This window comes from Glycine soja, chromosome 2 (assembly GCF_004193775.1).
Source record: "Glycine soja cultivar W05 chromosome 2, ASM419377v2, whole genome shotgun sequence".
In the NCBI taxonomy this organism is placed as follows: Eukaryota; Viridiplantae; Streptophyta; class Magnoliopsida; order Fabales; family Fabaceae; genus Glycine; species Glycine soja.
This window is the reverse complement of record NC_041003.1, coordinates 8,223,275-8,246,185: the sequence shown is the minus strand read 5'-3', so window position 1 is coordinate 8,246,185 and position 22,911 is coordinate 8,223,275. Positions and strand designations below refer to the sequence as shown.

Below are 22,911 nucleotides of genomic sequence, written 5' to 3'. Positions count from 1 at the left end.
AAGCCTCTAAGTTGCTTCATGTCCCAGATATTTCTAAAAATTTACAGTTTTTGTTTAAAATGGAGTGAAAAGATATTAAAAAGTATTGAGATAAAAATATCAAATTTCTATAGTTTTGTGTTAAAAGAAATATAAGAAGGAGAAATATTGCTTTTGTAGGATCCACACTAGAATGAAATGTGAGGAAATAATATCTCTTTTACATTTGTTTTGTTTTAATTTATTCAAAAGGTAAATAACTTTTTTATAACAAATTTTTTAAAATATTAAATAATTTATATCAAGAAAAAAATAATATAGTAAAAAATAATTTTTAATTAGTATAAAATTATTTGTACTATAATATATTTATTTATTTTCACGCTCTTTTTCACTCATCCAATTAAGTGGAGATTTTTTTCTTTCTTTTTTCCTTCTTATTTTATTCTTTCAAACAACACTTTTTTTTTCCTTTTTATTTTACTCATAATCTAAACAAAACATTAGTGTCTCAAAGTTTGCAAAAGTCAAAAGACAATGAAGGAGGCCCTTTAAGAGTTTTTCTCTGACATTTCCTCAGTTCAAGTCCACTCAGTTTGTCTCTCCCACTGCCAACCATTTCACTCATAATCCAAGCAAAACACTAGTAACTAACTTGCCCCCTTAAATTTTTAATTTCAATATATATAAATTGGCAAGTGTGCATATAGAAAGAAGGAAGCATGCACAAGACAAAATCCAGCATTGGAATGAAACTCTATTGTTATTGCAGCAGTGTGTTACTGATAAACTAATCCTTTTCTGAGAGAATGAGGCATATGGTCTGTGAGGAATATGTTGGAGGACAAAACAATGATGAGAACCAAAGGGTAGTTGCTGATGTGCCTGAAATTGCTGCACTTGGTCTCCGAGTGGAAGTAGTAGACATGCAAAGCTTGTAAACGTCCCATGAAAGAAAGATCAATAGAACTTAGCTGTATATTTGTACATCATCTTCACTTGGTCTTTTTCAGTATGGTGTCTTTATTTGGTTGGATTTTGGGTTGGTAATTGTTTCTTCAACTATCATGCTTTTCAAAATTGTTTCTATGTTGTAATGTACATACATACACCATATCCTATTGGCTAGCATAATGTGAAAACACTCAAACTAATAAGTAATAAACTCAATATCAAATGGTTAGGTTCTCCTTCATAGCAAGAAAAGATCCAACTATTTTTCCTCCCACATCCGGGAACTCTTCACAGTCCTGAAGGGGTCTAACCTTGCCATTTCGATCAACTTCTACCGGGTATTTCAGTAGATGCCCTTTCATCTCTGTTGCTTCCTTAGCTGAAAATTGTTTCCAGTTCATTTCACCCATTGCTTTAACCCTTCTTACACATTCAAGGCTCTCGGGTTGCAAAAAGCACTCTTCAATTGTTCCTGTATGTTCTGCCCAAAGTGACATCCTATATCCATGGATCTACATAGCACAGTTTCACAAAGAATTGCTGTTAAGTTATAATACACGAATACAAGTTAATGGGTTCGATAATGTACTTGCTGAAAAATCAAATCAAAATCAAACTATTATCTTTTTTTAATTTTTTTCAAATTTATATATGCTTGAGTGGCTGAGTCAGGAAGAGAATACAGTCTGACTTGACAGACTGTAATATAATAAGGATTAATTACATCATTCTACCTTGTAAATATTAATTATTGAGATATAGCAGTAGACCATTGCATGATATGCATGCAAAACCTCATTTGACAACCCAAAAACAATACTAATGAGTGTTATATTTCTGAGAGCAGCGAGTTATCTTCTGCATTTTAAACAAATTTTTTTATGGCAGTGAGTTATTCCCCCTTACCATGCTGTCTCGCATTTGGAATTTAATAGAGGAAAATTCTATCTAATATTTTTACATCATTATGAATTATTATTTACTGAAATTTTGCAATTTCATCTTTTCAGCTTGAATAACACAAGTGAAACATGAAATTGGTAATATCTTAGCAAATATCAATAATGACAATGTAGAAAAGCTTACTTGTCCATGTGGATAAGATTGTTTTCTTGCCCACGTATGATGAGGTTGATAAGCTCCCATTGCAATCTCACTGTCCCTTGTTCCTTCCATGGAGCGTTGGTTGATGTTTGCAGACCCCAATATCACATATTCATCATCAACTATCATGCCTTTTGAATGAACATAAATCATGAAGCGTTGGCTATTTCGGCTGGCTGCCTGAAAATATAGCACATGTGTATAAAATTTTTTTACTATTGCATTCACTAAATAAAGATTGCATGCCATTAAAAAAAATATTATAAAGACTGTCAGGAAAATAACATTCAGGAAATTAAGTGAAAATTATACGACACTTGGATAGAGCATTAGAGTACTATCTGATATGCAACAACCTGTTGTGTTCCGAGTGTCAAGGAGCAGTTTACATGCTAACATATTAGGCACCTACCCGGAAGCATTTTTTTTTTCCTAATATCGGTATTTGGCAATATAGATGTCTTGAATTCTATATGGACTCCTTATTTCATATGATGAGATTCGTAACATAAATGTGGTATGGTAGCAGAAAAATGTAATTTGGAAGAGTATAAAAGGGAAAGGGGGTGTTAGTAACATACTTGTGGACTATTTGCTGGGGGAGGAGCTCCAGTCACACCGGCATTATCATACAAATTCATGGCCTCTCGATTACCAAGACAGAAAAAGTTCAAATAATCTTGTGGAGAAAATGCAGCTTCAAGCCCTGCCTCAACCAAAGCCTTGTAAATTGTCTCATACATCATTTGCATTGTTTTATTCTGCAAAAATTAAAAAAAGAATTTCACATTAACAAATGAAGTAACCAAGTACCAGCAGGTGCTATAACTTTTTCCTCTGACATTTGGAACCTAAAGTTTTGAACAATTGAGTCTTACTACTCATTTGACAGGCCATAAAGATCCCTTAGTTTAAGAATAATTTGAGAGTCCAATTTATTTTTTCTTCTATACCTCAGTATTTGGAATGATGAAAGAACAACAATTAAATGGAAAAGAAAGAAGATGCTATTCTAGCAATTTAAAATTATGATGGCCGCAATGATATTCTTTATTGCATTGCATGACTATCATCATAATCCTTTTCAGTTTTCAGTAAAACAACAACCTGAAATAGGAGGATAGAATAGGAAAATGATCTCGAGCAGAGACGCAATTTGATGATGTTAGAGTGAACCATTTCAAATTATGACAAATTCATTAGTTCAATCAAATCCTTGCCAAAATTTGAAGTTTGGCTTTCACATTGTGTATTGAATCATACCTGCCAAAATAGAATCCTTTGTGTGGCAGCCCCTGTTGGAACACCTTCTGGCCACATTGGAATAACAACATACACTGCAAATCTCTCGTTTGCTTTTATCTTTTCAGCAATCTTTAGAGCAATTTCCATTGGGATTAAGTTATTAGCACCTGCCAAAGCAAGGAAATTAACATATAAAAGAGAGTTTCAAAATAAATTTGTGGCACTTCATTAACAATGCTTACTCCTTATTCATCCAATAAATGATGGAGAACATAGAAAAAATACAGTTGATAGAGGCTTGCCATGGGCATTCCTATTGTTTATTTTTCAACAAGTTTTTTCTGCAAAGCCTAATGTGTAGAATTGAACATTAGCTGTTTATTTTATTTCATCAGGGCCAATTTTGTTGCATTTTATTGTTCTTGTATCTTACCCCTACCTTAGGAAACTAATCATGGACCTTAGCCTATGATTTGTAAGGCCTTTGTACAGAATATTCATTTAGAATTTAGAAATATAGAATTTTTTCCCTTTCAACATGAAATTAGAAAAACAAACAGCCGTTGAAAATTTGCAATTCAACATAATATGATCTAGATATAATGTATATATAGGTTACTCAATTAAATTAGTGAAAGATTAATTCTCCAAGATGGATTCTGGTTTTGGATGATTTATCCGCACTGAAGTTGATACATCATGTTATTTTATGTTCTACACAGTCTCCAGGATAGTATTGGGTGCAATTATAAGGAACAATTATGCATAAAGAGGAGTTCCATACCTAGGTCTTTATGTTGACTCCAATTGTAAGAAGAACCGATGAAATATTGATTCTCTATATAAATGTAATGTTGTGCAGCACGAATGGCCTTAACATATGCTGTATGTATGCTCATGTCAATCAGCACATTCTTTCCACAAACTAGGTTCTGTAAAAATACATTTAACATTTAACCTTCTGACAGTACATATAGCACAAATTGGTTAAGGTTTGATAGGTTAAACCAAGTCTGACAAACAAAAATTGAAACACAAGGCTTTTCATTCACCTTGCTCGTTGCATCTTTTGGATCCTTTGGAAACCCCTTAACGGAATTTGAATCAATTGAACGAAATATCTACATTCCAAAGTAGACATAATCGATAATTTCATTTTAGAGTAAATGAGAAAATAATTGCTTCTAGAAAATCAAAATATTTATTCAGCATTATTAGATAACTAATTACCTGAACATGCCAAACTTCAGGATTATCTTCACCAACACTTGGAGCATCATTGATGCCAATAACATCTGGAATTCTTTCCAGCCTTAGCAAAGCATCATCATATGAAATTTTCAACTTTTTAATCCCGTGAGGTTTCGAAGCTTTTAACCAGCGCTCCTCAAAGTTAGTTAAAACATCATAAGCTGCTGGACCATCAATTTTAGAATGCAAATCATGCCATGGCTCCCGCGGACAACCACCAATATTACCCTGTCATGATATTTAGTCATATTATAGGAATTAATTGGTCTGCGTATTTCAAATAATAATACTTAGAAATTGCACCTTACTGATTCCTAGCTACACATTCCACCACGATTTAAATTGTTTGGCCTGTAAACCTTATACAGATTTCACCACTTTCTTCATAAATTGTGGTTTTTATAGACAAATTTCAGTTGTGCAATTAGGGTACGTGAATATAAATAACTATTTTTTTTAATAATATGCTTAACATATCATCGCTAACTTTGTAGTTCAATGCATGCTGCGGTATAAATCCACACAACATTTAGTGATAAAAATTTGATCTTCCTTATAAAAGAATGAAAATTATTTCTTGATTATGCTTTGACTTTATTTAGAACTAATGAAACTAGATTTATACATTTTGTAGCTATATTTTTCTTTTACAGATTCTTTCATTCATCCTTTGCTTATCATATCAAGAGATTGGCAGAAAACTCTAGATGGTCTTGATTGATCAAAAATGGAGATAGAGATTACCGTAAAAGTAGGGTTGTGGTAGTCATCCTTATGTATTGTATTCAATGTTCTAAAAAGAGGATGGTGGGGAGTATCATATCGCCCATCACACAAATCAAGTCCACCAACAAATGCTATAATTTTTCTTCTATTATTTCCAGCATCAGCATCCACAATCACGGTTTTCTGATGATGTGTATATATCGTTCCAACTTCCTAATAATAAGAAGACAGAAATTCAATGTTGAACTCTGAAACCAAAATTCTGTAAGTATGTGATAACCTACCAAGATCAAACACAAAAAAAGCAGATATAAAAGTTGGAAAAATTGAACCCTGTCAAAGTTTTACTTTTCTAACTGATTTTTCTTTTCCTTACTGCATAAGTAATGTTATTGCATGCTGCTTTTAACTATAAATTGCATCTATGCATAAGCAGAAACATTAAATTCCTATAAGATATATGCATTGCAAAGAGTTCTGTGTAAAATTGCAAATGACATTGCATATATCATCAACAAGTAGAATACTACACTTGAAGATTGTATAAGTCATAGCCAATGGTGTTTTATTTTGTATAATTAGGTAAGCTACCAAATTGGATCACGTTATCAGTAGTAAATCACAATACATAAGTTTAAATCCCGAAAATGCAAGGTTTCAAACAATGACTGAATTAAATCAATGGGAAACAACACTCCAGCTCAATTTGTAGACAGTTGAGCATAAACTAATAAAAAATATTTCAATTAAAGTAGTTGTCAAAACCTAACCTTTTGCTTGATCCAGCTATGTCGTTTGCCACTGCGAGGACAAAGAAGCACTTGCACTGAAGAGTGCTTAAAAAATCTACGAGTTTCCTCATCATGAGTTGCCATGACACCATCCTGATCGTAAAGTCCAAGAGTGTCTCAAAACTAAAGCTAAAAGGGAAAATCATAAATATTATATTTGTATTGATAAAAAAAATCACTTAATAATCTTAATCTTACTTGAAATAAAGTAAAAATCAGTAGTCATACATGAGAAAGTATTAATGAAGAGGGTACAAAAATGGATTGCAGGGTAACTTGTTTTATTTATATTACCATCTAATCTATCCAAGGGCATTGACAGATTAACTATCAAGCTAGTGTGACTTTCAAGACAGATTTTAGGCACAGAATCCTAGTTACAGAATAAGACAACCTAAGTTATAAAATGTCCCATGTCCAAATGTATACAAGTTTTAGAAATTCAACCCTGATTTATTTAAGGCCACCATCAGGCAATGGAAGGTCAGAAACAAGTTTTATCAATAGTTATAAAACTAGTAACCAAGAAAAATGTGTTGAGGAATCAGTACCCTCCACTTCTGCTGTTCACTTACCCAACAACAAGTATCTCATTGTCTCTTGAACTACATTTCATTGCCAAAATCTAATTCTTTTCATTGCCACAATTCAAAAATAGTTACAACAAGTAGCAAAGTCCAAAAAGATATAAAAAGTGTATCGATGATAACAACATAAAGCAAGGGTTTGCATATGCAGACAATTGCCAATCAATTCCTACCAGCCATACCAAGCATGGAAATGCAGAGATATGTAACAGAAAAGGTTGTGTTACTTACTGTTTTATAACCAAAAATGCTTCTTGACGTAGGATCATCCCAGATAAGGAGAAGAACTCTTACTCCTTCCTGTGACTTTGACTTTACAAGATCACCCAAGGTATAATCTGAAGCATAACCAGCAGCATCCCTAACCAACCTTACTTTGTGCCACACAGACCATCCTGTAATATAAATCAAACGCCGAGCTTGACTTATGGAATCAAAGATATCTTGCCAACACTTTCCATTCACATAATACATCCCACTGTCAAGCAACACATTAGGGAGGCTGCCATCTGGAACATGAGCATCTTGGTACAGAGTAACGGTTCCACCCCTCCTCAAAGGAAAATATGTGCCAGGAACCCCAATGTATTCTGGCCCTGCTCCAACTCCTTGGTGATAAATGCTCAATTTCTCCATAGGTATGTACTGAATGGATAGGGTCAGGACAGCACCTTGCTTACAAGGCTTCCCATTATTATTCAGGATAGGAAAGGTTCCTTCAACTACTGCTCCTGAGTATATTTGCTCCACTGGAATTGCCACAATGCCAATGAGCTGTGAACCCACAATATCGTTGTCTTTAACAAGAAAGTGCACTTCAGCAGCATGATACGCAACAGGAACATAGAAATGTTGCAACCAAACAGGATTTTCGGAGTTGCTAATGACGTAAGTCCTCCCAATAACAGCATTGGATACTGAAATTGATACATAAGGATCACTAGTAATCTTCTTATTCATAGTTCCTTCAATTTTATTGCCCACACTACCAGGTAATTTACCAAACATATCTCCTAATGTTTTGTGAAACATGTCCATATTTGGAAGGTTCTTGGCTTCATGGATCCATATATCTAAATTTCCATGTAGCAGCAAAACTCTCAAGGACCCTTTATTCTGCACTGGAACAATCTGCAAACTCTGACTATGCATTGATTCATTAAATGAGCCAGAAAAATCAGAAAGCCTAGACGAATCAACCTGACTGTGGTAGGAGGATCCCCACCCCGAGAAGGAGTTATTCGAATATCCATAAAATTCCTCTCTCTTCTGTTGCAACTTTGGAACTGAAATGGAATGCATAAATGGTTGCCTTGCAGGTGCAGGTGGCGATGCAGGAGCAGTTGGCTGGCCATCAGACAACCGAACATTGCTCATAAGATCATCCAAAGGCGGGTAAGCAGAACCCTGAGAAGGCTTGGAACTATCACTAGCTTGTGACACTTCATCTGCTGCAGTGCTTGTGTTCTCCTGCCAGTAGGGACCAGAGTAGCTATTGGTGTGCGAGTGGATATCAGGTTGGACTTCAGGAGCCGAAGCTGAATAGGCCTGGTTTGGTTGTTGATAATAATAATGAGATGATCCATGTTGGAAACTAGCATGGTATGAAAGGGAAGGCTTGGAAGGATCATGATTTGGTGGAGGAACATGGTAGGGATAAGGATAAGATGGAGGATGAGCATAATAAGGTGGAGGGGGGTAGGGAAAATCAGAAGGGTGAGGAGGAGGAGTATAGGAATACTCAAAATGGCCAGAATGTGAGGAAGGTCTAGGAGGTGGAGGATAGGAATAGTTGAAGGAATGTGAAGAAAGGTAAGGATATGGTTGATAAGGAACATGCTGTGCATATGGATCAGGAGCTGAACCTGGAGGAGGAGGGTACGGTTGATGAGGATTGGGAGGGTACATATATGGGCTTGGATACCGGTAAGGAGAAGATGATCCATAATTATCCATTCAATTCAATACAAAAATTATCACCCTTCTTATAAATAATATTATAGCTAAAATCAAAACTTGATTCTCAATACAAAAGGGTCATAGAAGAAGACATAAAATTGGAGGGAATCAAACAAGAACCGTGCCAATTGGATTTGAATTGATACAAAAGACATATTTGAAAGAAAGAAAGTGAATTGCAGTGATTGAAGGGTGATAGTTGAGAATGATCCTATAGTATAGCTACTGAAAAATTTGGCTGATTTGGTGGGAATTCGATCAAATGAATAAACTTAGTTGAAAATTTTGGTGGGTATTTTATCAAATGAATAAACTTAGTTGAAGGAGGAGACTTTTCTTACCTTTGTTTCGGAAGAAGAAGAAGTCCGTTCAGGGAACGAAAGTCCACGTGGAATACTCGCATGGCACGTTACCTAAACCTACCTTCTCTTACACTTTTCCAGTTTTCCTAGATCGGTAGATTCAAACAGTTGTCCATGTCGTTGTTCCACGTGGACAAACTTGATTGGATATCTTCATGGACATGAGCACCTGAGGGAAGAAAATTTTAACCTTCTCGAAACTGAACAGCGGAACTTGCGGGACTAGTAATAATTTTTTCATGCAATAAAAGTAAAACTATGATTATAATTCCAAAACTTCTTATATTATATAAGCCAAATATACAATACATGTATAGTTTAATAGCATTGAATTGGACAAGGGGAGATCGGTCGCTATAAAATATTAACTACACGTTGTTATCGTTACCAATAAAAAATCAACCAAAAAAATCATTATCGATAAAGTAGATTACTAGACTAATTAGATTGGATTCTTCCAAGAAGACACATTGATTAAATCTTTAGGACCCAATTATTTGATTTTGCTTTATTTTTAACAAAGTAGCTTTGTGTTTGGAATATTTTTGTTATATTCTAGAATTTGTCGCTCTCATTATGCTCAAATTTTATTTCTATTGCACATTATATATTGTTTGAAAAAACTCACATAAACATCGGACAAGAAAAATACTTGTGTAGATTTGTCGGCACAATTTATAATCTGAAAAATACTTCAAAGAGATTTGCAAATAAAATGTGATTTACATCGATAACATCATTAAATTATAATTATATATTACATTCATTCATTGTATGCATTAAATTTTATTAAATTAAACAACTATAGGTATATAATTATTTATAGTATAAGTCTAGATAACAAAAATAACTACCCATAAGCAATTTAAATTATCTTTTTGCAAACTACAAAACTTATTATGCATGTGATATAAGTCATATAACTTGCAACAATTATGTAATGGGTCATCAATAAATCCTGATTCTTCTTTCAAATACTACCCATTAGAAAGATTTTCACTATTTCCAGGTTACTGCTTTAGGATTTCTAACTTGATATCTGCCAGATACCCAAATCAGTGACCCAAATGATGAGGTACCCGCAACAATTTCTTTTCAAACTTCAATACCCTTGGTTCAAAAGTAACTGATACTCCATTAGGCTGTTCCACTTTAACTGCATAACCACTTTGTGGTTTTCCAACATTTGTGACAACTCTCGTGTATGTGATGTTAAGTTATTTTAATTTAATATTAACTCATATAATTATAGAATGATTTTAATGAAAAAAATGTCTAATGTAATGGTCGTTAAACTTAAATGTATTAAAGTTATTGGAGATTATTTTTAAGTTATCAAAATAAATCTCTCTCTTCTCACTTTATTAAGGGCAATTTTGACATTAAGAAAAAAATATTTTGAAAAAAGAAGTTACATTTTGAAAAATCAGAGAAGAAAAGGTCAAAATAAAAAATCACTACATCATCATAGGAATCAATTAAAGGAAATCAGAAAAGAGAGAAACATCAAGAGATTTGCATGATGGATCCGAGTAAGTCTTTTGAATCCTCTTATGTAAATAAGAGTAAATAGTAGTGAAAATATGTTATTCAAGATCATGTAGTGTAATTTCTTGCATATTGAACTTCAAGAAATTACACATGAAAGTATAATTTTGCAAACATGTCACACTAGCATTTAAGGCACTTTTGCCAAATAGAACAGCAAATGATGGATAGTTCAAGTCACCAGCGTGAAGAACTGCTTTCTTAGAACATACAAACTTACCTCTTGATAACAAAGCAAATTGGGAAGAGGTATACTTTAGGCTGCATAAATAATTAAAGTAATCTCAGTGCTGATATCATAGACCAACCACTTACAGGGTTAACATGGTCTGAACCAAATGCAAAGGGGGTGGCAAATGCTTTGTTATCTGAGGCCATGTCTGAAATTGGAGCTCCTTTGTTGTTCAATGTGTAAGCAGTAGTCATCAAAGCAGATTTGATAGCTGCAGGGGACCAATCCTTGTGCAAATATTTAAGAAGTGTTGCTATGCCACTAACATTAGGACAAGACATTGAAGCACCCTAGAGAATGTTAAATAGTACTTCTCTTTTGTCATTCATGATAAAACTTGGGTTAGTTTTTAGTGGCCAAGCAACCAAGATATTCACAGCTGGGTCAGTCACATCTAGTCCCACTATACTTGGTCCTTTAGAAGAAAATGCTCTCATTACTGGTGCAGGGTCACTAAACTTTATTCCCATAAAGGAAACTGAAGTTGTTGGTTTCTTATCAGATTGAATATAGGTTTTAATAGTCTTACCTACTGAGGCTCCTAAGGAAGTGGCTAGCAAAATATGAAGATCAACATAAATTTCTTCAGCTTGATTTTTAGTATTAAGTACTATCGTTCCCGCCCCATAAGCCACTTTCACTACCTCTCCCATCTTAGTTCTTCCCTTTTTACCTCTTTCACAAACAACTATTTTCCCATGCACAAGCTTTGGATCAAGGGAGCCTTCACTGCAATGTTGTGCTTTCCTTTTAATACCTGCAGATTTGCCAAATACAAGGGGCAATTGGTTTGTCTTGTTTCCTTGATATAAAGATGTCCCTTTGAAAAAAATTTCATTTCCAAGCTTTACTTCCGCTGGAAAGCTTCAGTCAGTGGAGCTGGCAACAACTGTCATGATCTATGGAGCACCATTAGAAACTGTTGATGGAGAGGGGCCTTCTTTGCATGTGGAGCAAGTAACAAAAATCCCTTTCTTGGTTTCCCCAAATGAAGCTATGGCGATAAAATCATCATAAAAAGGTTTAGGATCACTCCCTAAAGAGAGTGACAATACATCAACCCCATCAAAAACTGCTTGGTCCACCGTGGCTAATATGTTAGAGTTAGCACAACCTTTTGGCCAGCATACTTTGTAAACTGAAATTCTTGAGGTATACCTCATTCCACTTGCTGTACCTCCAGCCCGACCATAAAGGCTGGCATTTTCAACCACATTACTAGCTGCAGTTGAGGCAGTGTGTGTGTTAGCAACAACAATAACAATACCAGCAATATTATGCAAGCAGCATTCCACGAAGGGAGACCCAAGAGAATTACTACTAGGCCAATCTATTTGAATGACTACAACACGTAGACCATTTCAGCACACCTAGTATAGGTCATAACAGAATCTGTTAGAGCAATTTTGTTATGCAGTAGTGCAATTCTGTTAGGAAGAATATTATTGTTATATGATTTTCCCACTAGCAGACAAACATATATCATGTATAAATAAACACTGAATGAATAGAAATGGCAGAGAAGAATTTCAGTAATTTACCTTTTGCATACGGAGGTTCCCTTGTCCTCGAAACAAGACTCTCGTCCTCTGAGCATGTAACATTTGGTTCGACCTTCCATGGCTGACCATAATACCCGTAAAACCACCATAGACCGTCTCGAAGAAGCTATTTCTCGCCTTTCTCTTCACCATGAAAACCTCTCTAAAAAATACACAGACCTAGCCCATACCGTCGAAGTTATCCTTGGTCGTCTGAACCACCTTACCCCGACACCCTCCCCTCCAGCATCCTTGCCCAACCCGCGACCACACCTCAAAGTCGAGATTCCTAGATTCGACGGTACAGACCCTGTCAGGTGGATCTTCAAAGCTACCCAGTTCTTCGACTACCAGGTTACACCGAATGAGGACCGAATCACGCTTGCCTCCTTTTACATGGATGGTTCGACTTTGAGTTGGTTCCAAGGGATGTTTCGTAATGGATTCATCACATCCTGGAACGCACTCCTTCAAACGCTAGAATCTCGTTTCGTGCAATCGTTCTACGACGACCCGAAGGGTACTCTCTTCAAACTCACACAACACAGTTCAGTCAATGCATACCTGACTGAATTCGAGCGGGTGGCTAATTGAATTGTTGGACTGCCACCACCATTCTTGTTGAGTTGTTTCATCTCCGATTTGTCACCAAACATGCGTTGTGATGTTCAAGCGTTACAACCAATTTCCCTACCACAGGCCACCGCGCTGGCGAAGCTTCAAGAAGACAAGATGTTCGATCGTAAGCGCAACCACCATCCACCACCACCACCATTACCCCTCCCTCCCCAGCACCGAAGCCATCATTCATTCACCATACCCTAGAGGACATGGCCTTCCACAGAGAGAAGGGTCTCTGCTACAATTGCGATGAGAAGTGGAACTCGCAACATCGTTGCAAGAGCCGTATTCTTCTCCTCATCGCTGACACAGACCCACGACCCTGACCCATCCCTAGACTACTCAGAAGACCCACCACCTAACCCTCCTAAACTCGACCCTAACCCGCCACTCACCACTTCCTTCCCACACATCAGCCTCAATGCTATTTCCGGTTTAACGGCACCAGAAACGTTCCGCGTTTATTGAACTATAAACCATGCTCGCCTGACCATCTTAATCGACAGTGGCAACATGCACAATTTTATTCAACCAAGGGTTGTGTGTTTTCTCAATCTTCACACCAAGACCACCCAACCTTTATGCGTTATGGTCGACAATGGTTCGATGTTGGATTGCCACCAAATTTTCCCCGCCACTGTCCTTTGCATCGAGGGACACACCTTCATAATGTCACTTCGTGTTCTACCCATTTGCAACGCAGACGTCGTCCTTGGCATTGTGTGGATAAAGCTCTTGGGCCCAGTAATTACTGACTACACCACACTCACCATAAAGTTCAATCACTTGGACATTCCTGTGCAACTAAACGCTGATGTTACAAATGGGCCTACGTCGACACTATTCCAGCTCACAGTGACCCAGACATCTGCCCCTGACCCTGACCCACTACCAGCCCACCCCATTCCCGATATCCAATACCTTCTCGACACTTATAGCTCCATCTTCACTCAACCTTCCACTCTGCCACCACCTCGCGCGATTGAACACCATATTAACCTATAACTTATCACTTCCTCTGTCAATGTCAGACCATATAGATACATTTACTTCCAGAAAGCTGAGATAGAAAAACAGGTTTCAGAACTCCTCAAAGCTAGTTTAATTCGCCCTAGTAGCAGTCCATTTTCCTCTTTGGTGTTATTAGTGAAGAAGAAGGACGGTGGATGCCACATGTGTGTTGATTATCGAGCACTTAATACGATCATAATTCACGACCACTTTGCTATGCCAACAATTGACGAGCTCATGGATGATCTTGGTCACGCTTCATGGTTCTCTAAGCAACAACAATAACAATACCATCAATATTATGCAAGCAGTAGTCCACGAAGGGAGACCCAAGAGAATTACTACTAGGCCCATCCATTTGAACGACTACAGCACATAGACCATTTTAGCACACCTAGTATAGGTCATAACAAAATCCATTAGAGCAATTCTATTATGCAGTAGTGCAATTCTGTAGGAAGAATATTATTGTTATATGATTTTCCTACTAGCAGGCAAACATATGTCATGTATAAATAAGCACTGAATGAATAGAAATGGAAGAGAAGAATTTTAGTAATTTACCTTTTGCATACGGAGGTTCCCTTGTCCTTGAAACAAGGCTCTTGTCCTCTGAGCATGTAACAATGTGTTCCATGCCCTTCGGAATAGGTTCTTGTACCAATAAGCTTCTTGTTGTAATTTGAGGCAGAGAAATTAGTGCCTTGTTCACAAATACCTTTCCAATGAGAAGGTATTGGGTACAAGCCTGAGTCTTGGAAACTGATGTGTTTAGGCCATATTCCTGAATCTATAACACCAATAATAATGTCTGTGCCAAGTTAGAAGCACTCCAAAGTGCACTTCCATTATCTAGGCCAAGAAAGTGAGGGTTGTATGTTGTGTGGAGGGTTGATAGCTCATCAGGTATGGCTAAGAGGAAGCCATCGACTTGGTTCAAGTATTTAAGGTGTTTCTTGGAAAGCTGGGCAACAGAACCAAACATGGTGGTTTCATAGGTGTAAAGGAGTTAAGGGGCTAAAATCTCTTCTTTTTCTTCTTCTTCTTCTTGCATTGGAGCGTCAGAAATGAAATCAATGATTGATTCAGACCATGGTTTTGAGGTGTCATGAGAATTAATTGAGGCTTTGAGCTTGGTCTTGTCCATGTGTACTAAGTATGTCTGTTGGTCTGCGGTAGCTATTGAATTTGTCACCATAAAATCCAGAAATAGGAAAAGTATCCTAAAGATCATAATACCTGCTAAACTAAAGAAAGGGGTTAAAACTTCATGGCTGTTAAGGACCTAAAATATATGCATAAGAATCTTCAATTCAACAAAAAATAAAATAGGAAACAAAGGTATACCATTTCCAAACTTCTATAGACTGTTTTTCTTTACCAGTTTTTGTTACATTTTCCTTTCTAGGAGAAACATAGTTTTTAGTTACAAGCCGATCTCTAATCTTAAAATATTGTGTACTTCAGATATTATATATAATTAAAAGAAATTTTTACTTGTATTGTATATGTATGCAAACTATGAAATGCAGTGAGATAGAGATCGTAGATAGATTGAAGTTGTGTGTGTTGCAATCTGTGCCTGTGCTGGGCTTAGTACAAGAGCATGAAAAAGTTAATGGAACAATGAGTGCTAATAAACTTATCACGTCAGATCTTAAATATGCAATGTAGTTGTAAGCTTTAACTCAATGTATATCCTCATTGCAATTACAAAAGAAGAGTTTACCTTCCCTTTACTACTCTTCAATCTCAAGAAATGTAGATCAATTGATACGAAATTGTTTCGATTTGACTAATGATCAATACTAAATGCTTTGAATTACATGAAAACAATCCAAAAATCTCCAAAATAAAAATCAATGACGGATCCAGAAAATCAATATAATGGGGGGCAAAAATTATATAAATAAATTTATAACCATAAAAGGTTAACATTTTTATTATCTAACATAAAAAGTTAATATCTTGGGAGTTAATTAGTACAATAATACTAGTATCTCAAAGTAATATTAAAATTTCTTAACATTTTATAGAGTGGGGGCAATATATATTTTATAATATAATATTTAGACTTAATTATCTTTTTACTCTTAATTTTTAATTTTTGACGAATTTTATTTTCAATTTTTTACTTCTCTCCTACTTTAAAAATTAAGAAATATGGATCAATTAGTGCGAAATGGTTTGAATTTGACTAATGCTTAAGATTCTACGTTTTAAATTAGATGGCAACAATCCAAAAATCTCCAAAGACATATATAGGGAAACAGAGGAGCAACAAGTTAAAGATGATTTCTTACTAATCAGTAATAAAAATTATATTGACTGTACATACTTATTAAATTGAATACATATGTTATATAAATTAAATTTAGAAAATGAAGAGTTTAATAAGTATATACGGTCAATATACTTATCTTACCCATTATTAACGATAAATCATCCTTTGAATAATTTTTAAGGTAATTTTATAAAACTGAACAACATCAAATACTATATTTATTAAATATAATTATAGTAAAATGATTGTGTATATAAAAAATAAATAAATTTATCAAAACATATGTCGTAATAATTAAATTTAGAAATAAAGAATTTAGTATATGGTCAAAATTTTATTACTAATTAGTAAGAAATAATGTTTTGTATGATTTTAAGGTGATTTTATAAAAGTCAACAACATTGAGTACTATATTTATTAAATTAATATGTAGTCACATGATTAAATATAAAAATTAAGAAATAATTTGATAAATATATTTATCATTTTGTTAGTATTTTTAGATTTTTTAAAACATGCTTTGGAAGCTAATTTTTTAAACATATATTATATTTAAGAAATTATCCTTTATATGATTTTTAAGGTGTTTTTATAAAATTCAACATTAAACACTATATTTATTAAATATAATATGTAGTCAAATTATTAAGTATATAAAAATATAAAAATATATTAAAACATATGTTATATTTATTGAATTTAAGAAATAAAGAGTTTAATACGTATCAGAATAGTTTTTTTTTTACTAATTATAAAAAACATTCTTTGTATAATTTTTAAGCTGGTTTTACAAAAGTCAACAATCTCTTCATGCTAGGAAGGGAATAAGTTAATACTTCAAGAACGGAGGACACTTTATGAGAAATACAAAGCCTATTATAAAATTTAGAATTACATGATTATAAGTGTACAAATACATCATACTAAAACAATATGGAAAATAACAACCAAGAAGCAATTTAAATTACCGTTTTCCACAACTGAACTTATTATGCACATGATGTAACTTCCAACAATAATCTAATGAGTCATCAATAAACTCTCTTATTCTCCCAAACGCTACCCTTTAGAAAGATTTTCACTATTGCCAGGTCACTGCCATAGGACTTCTAACTTGATATCTGCCAGATACCCAAATCAGTGACCCAAATGATGAGGTACCCGCAACTCTTGCTCCTCCAATTGACAAAAATGTCACCTTGTAGCTCAATTTCTGACCCACTTTTTCAAAATTCAATTTCCTTGGTTCAACAGTAACTGAAACTCCATTTGGCTGTTCCAATTTAACTGCATAGGCACTTTGTGGTTTTCCAACATTTGTGACAACCCTCCTGTATGTCACACTAACATTTAAGGCACTTTTGCCTAATAGAACAGCAAATGAAGGGTAGTTCAAGTCACCAGCTTGAAGAACTGCTTTTTTAGAACATACAAATTTACCTCTTGATAATAAAGCAATCTGAGAAGAGGTATAGTTTATGCTGCATAAATAATTTAAGTAGTCTTTGGTGCTGATATCATAGACTAATCCTGGATCAGAAGCACTTACAGGGTTAACATGGCCTGAACCAAATGCAAAGGGGGTAGCCAATGGTGAATTATTTGAGGCCATGTCTGAAATTGGAGCTCCTTTGTTGTTCAATGTGTAAGCAGTAGTCATCAGAGCAGATTTAATAGCTGCAGGGGACCAATCTTTGTGCAAAGACTTGAGCAGTGCTGCTATACCACTAACATGAGGACAAGACATTGAAGTACCTGAAAGTATGTTAAATAGTACTTTTCTTTTGTCACTCATGAGAAAGCTTGGGCTAATTTTGGTTGGCCAAGCAGCCAAGATGTTCACACCAGGTGCAGTCACATCAGGCTTAATTACATCTGGTCCCACTAGGCTTGGTCCTCTAGAAGAAAATGCTGCCATCACTGGTGCAGGGTCACCAAACCTTGTCCCCATAAAGGAAATTGAAGCTGTTGGTTTTTTAACAGATTGACTGTAGCTTCTAATAGTTTTACTTGCTGAGGCCCCTAAGGAAGTGGCTGGCAAAATATGAGGGTCAGCAAAAAGCTCTTCTCCTTGATATTCATTGTTGAGTAGTATCATTCCTGCTCCACCAGCCACTTTAACTTCCTCTCCCTTCTCAGTTCTACCATTTATACCTCTTTCACAAGCAACTATTTTCCCATGCACAAGCTTTGGATCAAGGGAGCCTCCAATGCAATACTGTGCTTCCTTTTTTGCACCTGCTGATTTTCCATAGACAAGGGGCAACTGGTTTGTCTTCTTACCTTGATATAAAGATGACCCTTTGAAGGTTTTTCCATTTCCAAGCTTTACTTTTGTTGGAAAGCTTCGGTCAGTGGAGCTAGCAGCAACTGTCATGATCCATGGAGCACCATTTCCAACTGTTGATGGAAAGGGGCCTGAATTGCCTGCGGAGCAAGCAACCAAAACCCCTTTCTTGATTGCCCCATATGAAGCTATGGCAATGCTATCACTATAAAAAGGTTTGGGAATACTCCCTAAAGAGAGTGACAACACATCAACACCATCAGAAACTGCTTGGTCCATGGCTGCTAATACGTCGGCATTAGTACAACCAGAAGACCAGCACACTTTATAAACTGCAATTCTAGAGGTATACCTCATTCCACATGCTGTGCCTCTAGCCTGGCCAAAAAAGTTGGCATTTTTCACTACATTACCAGCTGAAGTTGAGGCAGTGTGTGTTCCATGCCCTTGGGAATCTCTTGGAGAAAGATAATCCACTGTTTCATTGATTTTTTTCCCAAAAAAAATTTCATACCCCTTGTAGTAGGCTCTTGCACCAACAAGCTTCTTGTTGCAATTTGAGGAAGAGAACTTGGTGCCTTTTTCACAAACACCTTTCCAATGAGAAGGCACTGGGGACATGCCTGAGTCTTGGAAACTGATGTGTTCAGGCCATATTCCTGAATCAAGAACTCCAATGATCACATCTGTGGCCAAGTTAGAAGCACTCCAAAGTGATCTTCCATTCCTTAGGCCAAGAAAGTGAGGCGTGTATGTTGTGTGGAGGGTTGACAGTTCATCAGGTATGGCTGAGAGGAAACCATCAACTTGGTTTAAGTATTTGAGGTGTTTCTTGGAAAGATGGGCAGCAAAACCAAACATGCTGGTTTCATATGTGTAAAGGAGTTGAGGGGCTAAATTGTCGTCTTCTTCATCTTCTTCTTGCATTGAAGATTCAGAAATGAAATCAATGATTGATTCAAACCATGGTTTTGTGCTGTCTTGAGTGTGAATTGAGGCTTTGATCTTGGTCTGGTCCATGTGTACTATATATGTCTGTTGGTCAGCGAAAGCTATTGAATTTGTCACCATCAAAGCCAGAAATAGGATAAGTATCCTAAACCTAAAGATCATGATGCCTGCGAAAAATGAAGAAAGGAATTAACACTTCATGGCTGCTAAGGTCCTAAAATAAATCCATAAGAATCTTCAAATATTCAAGATAAATCAAAATAGGAAATAATGGTATACCATTCACAAACTTCTATGGACTATTTTTCTTTACCAGTTTTTGTTACATTTTTCTTTCTAAGAGAGACATAGTTTCAGCTACAAGCCGATCTTTAGTCTTAAATTAAACATTGTGTACTTTAGGAATGTAGATAATTAAAAGTAAGTTTTGCTTGTATATGTATGCAAACTATGCAATGCAGTGAGATATAGATCACAGACAGATTGAAGTAGTGGTCTGTTGCAGTCTGTTATTATGCCGGACTTAAGACAAGAGCACGAAAAAAAGTTAATGGAATATGAAATGCTAATAAAATCGTCACATCAAATCTTAAATAGGCACTAAAAGAGTAAAAGTGTATGATGTAAATATGCTCATTGCAACTATAGAAAAGAGTTTACCTTTTCTTTACTTTTCTTCTGCTTCAAGACTGCACGCTTTGAATTTGATGACAGCATTCCAAAGATATATATAGAAATGGAGGGGCAACAAGTCTAACTATGTAGTATTGGCTACGTTGCATGCGGTACCGGGTTAGGGGTATCGATAAGGGATTTTTCAAAAATTTAGGATATGGATTCGTTAATGTAAATTTTAAAAATATACATAAATAAAAAAATAGCATAAATATGACTAAATTGTATAAATGATGAAAAAAACACAAATAAACATAAATTATAACCTAAAATAAGATTAAATTACAAAAAAAATATCATAATAGAAGACTATAACACATATATATAAATGTTTAATAGTCAAGAAGATTATAACACCTAAGCATCACTATGATGCCACACTTTAACTTGTTCAATCTCATCATTTCTTTAATATTCATCGTCAGTAAAATAAATTACCTCTATTTAGCTCATCAAGAGAAAGAGTAACAATGTACTTAAAGAAAGTCAGTGCCTTAAAATGAATCTTATTCATCTTTAAATTGTTCACAGTGACATATTTGGAATGAGTTATACTTAATACTCACACTGACGTACAGATTCAAAAAGTATCATACTCAGTGGCAGATTTGGAAGGTCAAGATCAGAGATTTGAAAAGGTCACTCATCCACACCATACACGAACATGGACACAACAGCAATATAAATGAAATCAAGTAGGATCAAAGGACAAATGCAATTTTTTTCACTAGTACCTATATGTATTAAAATTAAGTATTCGAATTTTTTTTAGAAAATATTTTACTATGGAGCTGGTATTAACTGATACGTGTACAACATGACTTTAGGAGTAGCATGCTTGAGAGGTATTGGTTATCAAATGTAGAAACAACTTTTTGCAGTCTGGACCAAATTATTTCAATCACTTGTTTCCGGTTTTTCTTTTGGCGCACTTTTCCCTTTTGTGAACCTTTTTGTGTCTTATTTATGACATTTGTAAGCACAAGGTTGAGACAGCATTATGAGTCATGACAAATTTCGTGTGGCTTATCACAAGGGGAAATTTACACGTATTTTGAGTTTTAACTATATATTGACTTGAGGAGATTTATTTAAAACTTTCATCTCCACTTGTGCCCATGAAATGTCTTCTATAACCACTATGTAGAAATATGTTTAGCTTGTGATCATTCAAAATGCTTCTTGTTTAGTGTTTAATTATCTCCATAACTATCTGTTACTCAATCTTACATGCAGATCGCTATTTGGAGTCACTGGCTCAGTCCCTTAATGTTTGATGTGGTTATGAGAAACTATACAACAATAATAATAAAGCCTTATCTCTCTAGATAAGGTGCATATTTGGTTGCTCTTAAATTTGTTGCGACAAGCATTCCAATGCAAGATAAAAGTAAAATGAAAGCAAAAAGAAGACTTCTTATTCTTTTGCAAAAGTACTTTTAACTCAAAAGTCATTTTTCACCTGATTTCCAAATATGCTCAAGGTCTGTTACATAAATCACGTGATGCCATTCGATTCGGTTAAAAACCAAATGTTAAGGGACTATGAGGCAATAAAGTTACACCCCATTGTCATTAGCTTTATCTTTTGACTTAGATGTAAGCATTAACTTATTATGATACTCATAAATGTATACCTAAAGCCATAGACTTAGTATGCATATTAAGCAGGGAAAGAATGTTCATGAACATTCATTGTAGCAGTATAGACACCTAACAGATCAAGGGGCTTCATACCATTTATTCAAAGTTAGTTGAATCACGTGGTAGTTTGGGGCTAAAGATCTTAAGGTGAGACCAGCGGATAGGAAGATAATGAATTGAAGTTTTTGATAGTGTTCTCGATCGTTTCTCATTAACATGTTCACATTTCTTTCAATGCTGGCTTTATAATTATTGTTCATGTCACACCTAGCGTTCACATTATTGCCAATGTCACGGCTAGTGTTCATACTATTGGGGCATTGTTACAGATAGTGTGCATAACTTCATGCATATTATTGCCAATGCCAGAGAGTGTTCATAACTTCGATCATATATATTACTCTGCCAATGTTTTAACATTCTGAGTAGTACGTGTTAGCTATCAAAGACCCATAGTTGTTAAGGGACCACAGGTTTTTAAGACCTCAAGTGCTGCATAAGGCATGGATCTCAGGAATTTTATGCCCTCATTGAGATTTTGAAATCATTATGCACTTTCAGTTTAGTGACCATAATGTGGTTTTGTACTTTGAGTCCAATTTAAGGCACTCCTTTACCTTTTTTTTCTCTCTTTATTTGAACATTTCCGAGTCCGTAATTAAGCACAATTGTAACATTGTTCAAATTTATCAAACACAAAAATCAACAATTAATTGAATTTAAATGGAGAGACACATAAATGGAATCATTTTAATACTTGTAAAGATCATAAAAGAAAAACTTGAAATGATCATAAAAAATTTTCACTACTGAAATTCCTGAACATTAATTAATTCAGCACACTTCCAACTAGATCACACCAAGAAATCAAAAGCTTGAAAGAACCATTACTTACATTAACATAACAAAGGGACAATGCTTTTAGTTTCAGCTTTTGATAAATACTTTGAGTGAACCATCAATCTCTGATTAATGTAACGTAGGTTAAATTAGCCTTTGAAATTAATAAAATGGTCCTAATAATTAATTATCAAGCAATTTTGTGTCTAAAATCATAATGATTGTTCAAATTAGCTTTTAAAATAAAAGAATGATCCTTCAAATTATAAATCATATATTAATTTAGTCCTTCCATTTGGTTCACTTAATATCGTTAAAA

General features: G+C 35.0%; 2 protein-coding genes and 1 pseudogene across 2 annotated transcripts; all 3 read right to left on the bottom strand.

Annotated features, from left to right (window-relative positions):
* Positions 1-626: 626 nt before the first annotated feature.
* Positions 627-9,098, bottom strand: LOC114385284 (phospholipase D gamma 1-like). The gene is made up of 10 exons (XM_028345298.1): positions 6,869-9,098; positions 6,030-6,143; positions 5,278-5,472; positions 4,513-4,761; positions 4,335-4,403; positions 4,067-4,214; positions 3,301-3,449; positions 2,619-2,798; positions 2,020-2,217; positions 627-1,445 (listed from the first exon to the last, which is right to left on the bottom strand). The coding sequence occupies exons 1-10, from the start codon at positions 8,591-8,593 to the stop codon at positions 1,152-1,154; spliced, it is 3,321 nt and encodes a 1,106-aa protein (XP_028201099.1). The 5' UTR covers positions 8,594-9,098; the 3' UTR covers positions 627-1,151.
* An 859-nt stretch (positions 9,099-9,957) lies between these two features.
* Positions 9,958-15,058, bottom strand: LOC114370225 (annotated as a pseudogene).
* Positions 15,059-17,050: 1,992 nt separating this feature from the next.
* LOC114385275 (subtilisin-like protease SBT1.1) lies at positions 17,051-20,140 on the bottom strand. Its single transcript, XM_028345294.1, has 2 exons — positions 20,094-20,140; positions 17,051-19,600 (listed from the first exon to the last, which is right to left on the bottom strand). Exon 2 carries the CDS (start codon positions 19,593-19,595, stop codon positions 17,277-17,279), a length of 2,319 nt encoding a protein of 772 aa, XP_028201095.1. The 5' UTR covers positions 19,596-19,600; positions 20,094-20,140; the 3' UTR covers positions 17,051-17,276.
* Positions 20,141-22,911: the final 2,771 nt, after the last annotated feature.

Bases quoted from the DNA above. Each gene is read 5' to 3' on its own strand.
- LOC114385275 (XM_028345294.1), bottom strand. From the start codon at position 19,595: ATGATCTTTAGGTTTAGGATACTTATCCTATTTCTGGCTTTGATGGTG.
- LOC114385284 (XM_028345298.1), bottom strand. From the start codon at position 8,593: ATGGATAATTATGGATCATCTTCTCCTTACCGGTATCCAAGCCCATAT. The intron at 6,144-6,868 runs GTAAGTAACACA...CTTTACGATCAG, and splicing joins GCATTTTTGGTTATAAAACA to GATGGTGTCATGGCAACTCA. The intron at 4,404-4,512 runs GTAATTAGTTAT...TTTGGAATGTAG, and splicing joins CTGAAGTTTGGCATGTTCAG to ATATTTCGTTCAATTGATTC.